We start from the raw sequence: 7,509 nt of genomic DNA, 5'->3' as shown, positions 1-7,509 counted from the left end.
TGAGGAATCCCACCCCAAGCACCTTCCTAACTGCTTCCTATGCACAGAGTCTGTCCAGACTACAGGTGACGAACCAATGACCAGGGGACCACTTGTGGCCCACAAATTCTTTTTTTCTTGGCTTATAGAGCACATAAAATATTTAAAAAATAAGTTACTAATATTTTTAAATTAGAAGAGTTCGCATTAAACGTGAACTTCTGGCTTCTCTTGGGGGCAGGGGGAACCAAACCAAAATAAAATAAAATACCCCGACTTGATGGCCACACTGGACCCTCTTTTCCCACGTAGAAAAATGAGGCTGCCTTTTTCAGGGCCATTGTGCCCTTCTCAGTTTGTCCCTGTATAACCACTTAAGTTACTTCTTTGTCACCTGCTTTTGTCCTTTAGGGACATCTGAGTTTGCAACACCTGTGCAGACCTTTTGCTGTATCAACGGGACGTTGCCTTAGGCCCTGCTTGATGATTGGCTAATCCTATGGTGGTTTCCAACCCTGGCCGCACATCAGAGTCTCCTGGGGCCCATGTGAAAAAAATATCCATACAAAGCTGGACACCCCTGAACCCCGGATTTTTTTTTTTTAACAATTAGATTAGATTCTCTCGGGGTCGGGCCTAGTATTAAGAAAAAAGAAAAAACCAAAAACCAAAAAATCCAACTTTCCAATGCAAATTTTTGCTTGCATTGGATTAGCAGATTAGTCCAGCATTTCTCCTCCTGTGTGTCCAGGAAGGGAAATGCTGGGCTAACCTGCTAACCCAATGCAAGCAAAGGTTTTAGTATTTGATGATGGTTTAACAGCCTCCTAGATAATTTTTGTTTTACAATTGAAGGCAACCGGTACAGCTAGGAAAGGGTGCTTTTGATTAGATGAAACTTTTACTTGGTGTTTAAATCAGTTGGCAGCTGTCTGGACCTCAATGTAACTGTCCTTTCTATAACCAGTCATGTTAAAAGATTTTGCAAACATTACAACGAGGAAGGCCAGGTCACGGTGCCTTTGCAGCCTTGTTATTTTTAACCAGCAACTTTTTAAATTGATGAAGTTGAGTTGCTCTTGAGACCTTCTGCGCGTTCTGGAAATGTTACCAGGGTTGACAAGCACAAGGAGTTAGTTACAGTGGCTTTTTGAGAGGCCATGAGTGGACGACACAGCAAGACAGGAAACAGGTGCTGGCAGCCAGCAGGTACTCGATAAATATTGGGTGAATGGACAAGACATTTTGCTTCTCATTATCTCCACACGAGATGAAAAATTTGAGGGGAGGAAGGGGGGGGGGCAGGAGAGGGGCCCCTTAGATGTCTTCCTCCGGATTTTTTGTTAAGCTTTTCCTAGACAGTTTACAGAAGGCTTTGGGTAGAGAAAGCACTAGTTAGACAAAAGCAGCCCCCCTCCCACCTTGTGGGCATGAAGAGTCCAGAGGACACCACCTGAGAAGCTTTTCAACTGCCTTCCAAGGCTCCCTTGAACTTCACTGCGGTAGAGCAGGGACCCCAGACCCCCCCTCAAATCGAAGCTTGGAAGGAGGTGCTCTAGGCTGAATCTGACCTCCCACGACCGAGGAGGCAAACAGATGGCACCCCTTGGAAAGTAGCAGTGCAGGCTGGCTAGAGGCCTGGGCGGTGAGCTAGGACTATGGGGCACAGTGGGGACACGCCCGGAGACTGCAGCAGGGCAAGGGGGGGGGGCGTCCACTGCACCTGCAAATCCCGCACCTCATCTTGGCCCCCCTGCAACCCCACGGTGAAGCCCACCCCGGAGAGGCTGCCTGCGGGGCTGCAGTGGAGAGGGGGTCTGCGGCCGCGAGGAGGGAGGCGGCGAGCCAGGCTGGGGAGGGGGGCGCGGCTGGCGACGGTGCTGTCCAGGGGGAGGCGGGCGGAGGGAAGGCGCTGCCGCTGCTGCCGCCGCCTCGCCCGAAGCGACACAGACGCTGGGAGCGGCCGAGGCGGTGAGTCGCAGCGCCTTCCCTCCGCTTCTCGGGAGCCAGAGCGGAGTCGGAGTTGCAGCCGGGGCGGGTGTGCCGGGGGCGGCTGCTGGGGGGACCCGTGCGCTCGGTGCGCCGCGGGCGCAGGGGTGGGTTCGAGGAGCGCGCGGTTCTGGGAACCTGGTTCCAGCAGCTCCCTCCTGGGTGCAGTTCACCCTGTCAATTGCTCTGTCATTCCGCCAGTGCTTCTGAGGGAAAACAAAACAAAATCACAGACCTTGAGGGTGGGCGGCAGAAAAGGAGAAAGCAACTTTGCAGAGGGCCGCGCAGAGGCGCGTGGGGCCGGCGGGATGAGGCGCGCTGGGCAGAAGGGGGCGTTGGTGAGCCTGGCGGCCCGGGGACCTCTGGAGCATCCCGCCCCGGGGGCCGGGGCCGGGGCCGGGGGCCGGGGCACCCGCTGGATCCCGGGCCTGCGGAGTCTGCCCGGAAAGGCTGCAGGAGGCGGATGCGGGGCGTGGGCGTCTGGGGAGGGGGCCGAGGGAGAGGCCGAAAGGCGCTGGTTGAACCCGGACGAGGAAGTGGTCTGCATTTTGGACTCAGGACCTGAAAGATTCGTGTCCCTTGCGCTCGAGGACTCGTGAAGGGTGTGCTGGGGAGATGTGTTTGAGTGTTTTTCAGTGCATACCGATTTATTTTTAGCTCCCAGAGAAGCAGGATGTGCAAAGTGGGTTGTATCAGCCCGGGAGGGGCAGGAGGTCTCCCTGTCCGCAGGAAATACACAAGCTTTTTTTTTTTCTAATGCTGCAGATGCTTGCTTTAACTTTTGTACATGGAGAAAGAATGCCATTTGGCTCTCTGCAGAGCTCCTGCCAGGGTCAGTTTCTTCCTGCGGGTCTGTCGGAGGCTGCAGGCGAGGCGGCTGCTGTGCTGCTGTGCTTACATGCTAGCCCCGCAAGAAGGTCTATGTTCTGTTCCGTAGGGCAGCTACGGTGAAACACAGAAGTAGGCAGCCAAGGTCTCACTCTCTCAGAAGGAAACCACACAAGCTCGCTCAAAGTTTTCCTACTTCTGGCTGATTTGAAAATAACAGACCTAAGCCACTGTATTACCAAGAGCAGAGTTTGCTGTCAGGGGTTTCTCAGACCTAATTGGAAATGCTCGTGAGGTTTTTCACTCCAATTGGGAGATCCCCGTGTTTTATGGCCAAAGGCCGTGATGCAGACTGCAAAGGAGAGGGGGTGTGGTGTGATGGTGGGAGTGTGGGTACTTGCGGTAGCGGGGCAAGGACAGATCTGGGGAGGAGGCTCAAGAAACTGAAATTCACATGTTTACCTACCCAAGCCAGATCTCTGGAAATTGTCCTGGAGTCTCCCCTGTCTCAACCATTCAGTGTCCAGTCCTGTAGACCCTCTGTCTGTAACTGTACTAGAAGAGTTGCCAATATGGACATTAGGAGTGTGGGCTCTGCAGCCAGACAGCCGGGTTTGAGCTGTGGCTCATTCGTCAATAGCTCCTGGATCTTGGGGTCCTTACTTAACCTCTACTGTGTTTTCTGATGTGAGGCATGAGGTTGATAATAGATAACAAAGCTATCTCAGGGTTACTGTGAAGATAAAATGAGTTAATACCCAGAATGCACTAAGCATCATGCCTTGTTGTAAGTGCTGCATAAATGTGAGCTCTTATTATTTTTGTTGTTGTTGCTATACGCCCTCTTCTCTCAGTTCCTGCTGTCACTGACTTAGTTCATATTCTCAGCACTTCTTGCCTGAATTGTTCCAATTGCTTTTGAGCTTGTTGTTCCCAATCAGGACCGTCTTACTCCAGTCCATTCTCCAAACTGTGGACACTCATTCCAAAAACAAAAATCTAAGCCAGTCATTCTGCTTAATTTCCTTTAGAGGTTTTCTGTGGTTTTCAGGATAGAATTCACACTCCAGGGACTTTCACGGTCCCACCCTTCTCTCTTCATTAACCTCATCTCCCAAGCCTCCCCCCATGTAGCCTCTGCTCAAGCCACTGAGTCACAGCATCTATCATCTCCCCAACCTTCCTTGTCTGGTCAACTCCTATGCATTCTTGGCAGCTCAGCTGCTGCGACACTGCCTTTCAGCAGGCTGCATGGCACTCCCCCTCCCAGAGGTGCCATCCTACCTTGGATGTAGCCCTCGCATCATTCTGCACCATTATCTATGTATCTTTCTATGTACATTATCTATGTATCTATGTATCAAGGCACCTGCATGTGCCTTGAGAGATGGGTTCTGATTGTAGGTACATGTTTGTTGAATGAATAAACAAACATCAGTCAAACAAAATCCAGTCCTTTTCACTAAAGCCAGAATCAAACACAGAGAATAATAGACAGAGAGGAGGACCAAACCAAGCTTTATATCTAACACTCTACGATAAAAAACCTTGGGAAATACTAAGGAATCAAGAGTTGGTCAAAAGAAATGTGGCATACTATCTTGAAACTGATGGGATCCTTGCCCTCGAGGTGTGTCCTTTTAATGGTGAGGGGCAGACTAACAATGAAGAAATGTAACGATCTGAACCCTTCTCTTTCCTTACTTCTCTCATAAAAAGGTCAGGCATCTCAGATGTGGCTGTAGGGGATGAAGGTCCAATTTTTTGAAAGGGTTGTGCAGTGAATTTGGTTCTGGAGGCAGAGGTGAAGTTTATAACACATATGGGTTTTATAGCTTTTCCTTGAATTATGTATAGCATCCCTCAGAGTGTGAATTTCAGATTGCCTGGTATTGGTATGATAACAGGAAATCTGCAGTCACCAAAGCTCTTTTGTTACTTTTTGGACTATTCAGTATGTTCAGAGGGTACTTTTCTGACTCAGGCACCCACTCCAAGCTCTCCAACTCCTGGGGTCCCAGGAAGTTGCACAGGAAGATAAGAGCTGCTGCTTCCCTGAGGCAGCCCCAGAGTCTGGCTTCAAAGCTCTAGACAAGGGATTTTTGTACAACCTAGAGCAAAGAATGAGCTTTATATTTTTAAAGGGTTGTAAACAAAAACAAAACACAACACAACAAAACATGGAGAAGAATATGTGATAGGGACCATGTCTAAAATACTTACTACTTAGCTCCTTATAGGAAAATTTTGCCAACTGTTGCAATGAAGCTGAGACATATTGGTTTCATTTTGCACGTCATCTGATTGGCTGCCTGGAAATCTGGGTCCAGTAGGAATCCAAGGCTGGGTCTGGGCTCAGCAAGAAAGTGTGCTGTGGTCAACTAGTGATGTCTGTCTGCTAGGGAATGGGATTAGGGAATAGTCTTTACCATTCCTATCCTAGAGAATATCATTTGCGGATAATGAAGACAGAAATCAGGGATAGAGCACATGAGTTAAAAGTCCCTAGAAGGCAGGAACTTTCTACCACAACAATGAACAATCACTGCAGTTAACATTGATATTGGCATTTATTGAGTGTGTACTATGTGGCCCTGGTTTACATGGAATACCTCATTTAACATTTATGATAATTTTTCAGGAGATATTTTACTTAGGACTCAATTCTGTTGTGTCAGGAACCCCAACATTCAAACTGTTTTAGCAAAAAAGGAATGTTATTTTGGCTCTGATAACTCCTCAGTCCAGAGGAAGACATTTCAGATATGGCCTGATTCAGGCCTCAAACATTGTTAGCAGGACCGCATTTCTCTATTTTTCTCAGTTTGCTTTCATGGAGTCGGCACCATTTTTAGTACCATCTCATTGAGGCCCCATCTCGTTGTAGGATGGCTGGAAGAGCTCCAGACCTTACATAGTCTGGGCTTTAAATCCAGCCAGAAAGTGGAAGTCTCCATCCCGGCATTGCTCACAATGACTTACTCTGGCTCGTCAGCATCGATTGGGTCCTGTGTCTATTCCTGTGACCAGGGTGCCACATGTTACTAGGCTTGGGCTTTGTCACATGTCACATGTTTCATCCTTAGAGATGGGCTGAGAAATAGGAGCAGGGGTGTTTCTTCAGTAGAAAATTGTTATACTCTCACCAAGAGATGAGCCCCTGGATTTTGGATTGCAAAGCAACAGATGTTCACTATCGGACTGTTAGCATTCCCTCTTCATAGATAAGAGAAACAGCGTTAGAAGCACGCAATAATTTGCTCAAGGTCACATGATCAGTAAATAGTGGAGTTCTCATCTGAAATCCACAGTTTATGCACTTAGTAGAATTACTTGTGAACAGAGTATTTAAAGTGAGTTTAGTGAGCTTAGTGTGAAGCTCTAGCCTCTCTATTCCTGCAAGTATAGCTATATAACTTCAAGAAATTTTAAGTTCTGACTGGCTAGAAGACATGAGAAAAATGGCATAGACGTCTCTGCCTGGATTTTTACTCAACTATTTGACCAATATTCTTTTTTTTTTTTCCTTTTAATTACATTTATTTTAATGCTGAATTTACTCCCGTGCCATAAGTTTTTGTTTCTTCAGTTTCTTCTGGGATATCTTTTTCTTCTGGGCAACCTCCTCTTCTGGTTTAGGAACAATCTATTCCTTTTCTGTAAGGATCATCTCAATGTGGCAGGGAGAGCTCATGTATGGGTTAATCCGACCATGAGCTCTGTAGGTCCGGCGGCGCATCTTAGGTGCTTTGTTCACTTGGATATGCTCAATGACCAGAGAATCTACATCGAAACCCTTAAGTTCAGCATTACTCTCTGCGTTTTTAAGCATGTGCAGCAAAAATTCAGCACTCTTTTTGGGCCACCGACCTTGTGTCCAGCCCCACTGCTTGGCCTGCGCACACCTGCCAGCTCCACCATTGTAATGTCGGAATGGTACGCACTGTTTCTGTAAAGTGACGTGTTTCAGATACTTCGTGGCTTTTCGTATATGCATACCCTTGATGGCCTGAGCAGTCTCACGAGTGTTCTTAAAGTGAACACAAAGATTGGAACCTCTTGATTTGCATGATTTCGTGGGGTTCTCCGGGTCAAGTGAATAGCAAACCATTTTCACAGATTACCTCAGGCTGCTTAGGGAAAGAGCTGACCAATATTCTTGAGCAGTTTCTACATGCTCAGCATTCTGTTAGGTTGTAGGGATATAGGCTGAATAAGATCTAGTCCCCTGTCTTTGGGAATTTATATTCTAATGTGAAAGTGCAAGACATAATTAGGGACGGGATTGACTAGAATCTGGAGCAGGTAGGAGAATGTGCAGGAGGTAAGTTCCCTTCCTGGGGATGGTGGTCTTGCATTTTGTTTCCTGAGGCAGCCCCAGTACAGTGCTTTGTGCCATAGGCAAGCAATAAATATTTCTTGAATACAACCTTTTAAAAAACTGTGGTTAAATATACATAACATAAAATTGACCATTTTAACCATTCTTAAACGTACAGTTCAGTGGCTTTAAGTACATTCACATTATTGTGCAACCATCACCACCATCCATCTCCAGAACTTCTTCATCCTGCCCAGCTGAAACTCTGTTTCCACTAAACACTAACTTCCTATCTCCTCCTCCCTTCCAACCTCTGGCAACCACTATTCTACTTTCTGTCTCTATGAATTGACTACTCTAGGTACCTCATATAAAAGGTATTTGTCTTTTTT

At 47.4% G+C, this 7,509-nt stretch overlaps 2 protein-coding genes across 21 annotated transcripts in view; one reads left to right on the top strand and one right to left on the bottom strand.

Annotated features, from left to right (window-relative positions):
• Window positions 1–1,045: 1,045 nt before the first annotated feature.
• NCALD (neurocalcin delta) overlaps window positions 1,046–7,509 on the top strand; it is a 438,037-nt gene continuing 431,573 nt past the window's right edge. For 3 of the 20 annotated variants that reach the window (XM_063709432.1, XM_063709427.1, XM_063709426.1), the window contains exon 1: window positions 1,893–1,950. The gene's annotated coding sequence lies outside the window, so the exon portion shown is untranslated. Of the gene's footprint in view, window positions 1,189–1,857; window positions 1,951–7,509 lie in introns of those variants that run through there. The other 17 variants (XM_055348177.2, XM_055348179.2, XM_055348171.2 and 14 more) reach the window with 14 other exon arrangements.
• Window positions 6,316–6,928, bottom strand: LOC101126442 (large ribosomal subunit protein uL22-like). Its single transcript, XM_063709436.1, has one exon. The coding sequence runs from the start codon at window positions 6,905–6,907 to the stop codon at window positions 6,443–6,445; it is 465 nt and encodes a 154-aa protein (XP_063565506.1). The 5' UTR covers window positions 6,908–6,928; the 3' UTR covers window positions 6,316–6,442.

Source organism: Gorilla gorilla, chromosome 7 (genome assembly GCF_029281585.2).
Source record: "Gorilla gorilla gorilla isolate KB3781 chromosome 7, NHGRI_mGorGor1-v2.1_pri, whole genome shotgun sequence".
Lineage (NCBI taxonomy): Eukaryota > Metazoa > Chordata > Mammalia > Primates > Hominidae > Gorilla > Gorilla gorilla.
Note: the sequence above shows the minus strand (reverse complement) of the source record. Positions and strands in the feature narration are given on the sequence as shown.

Bases quoted from the DNA above. Each gene is read 5' to 3' on its own strand.
- LOC101126442 (XM_063709436.1), bottom strand. From the start codon at position 6,907: ATGGTTTGCTATTCACTTGACCCGGAGAACCCCACGAAATCATGCAAA.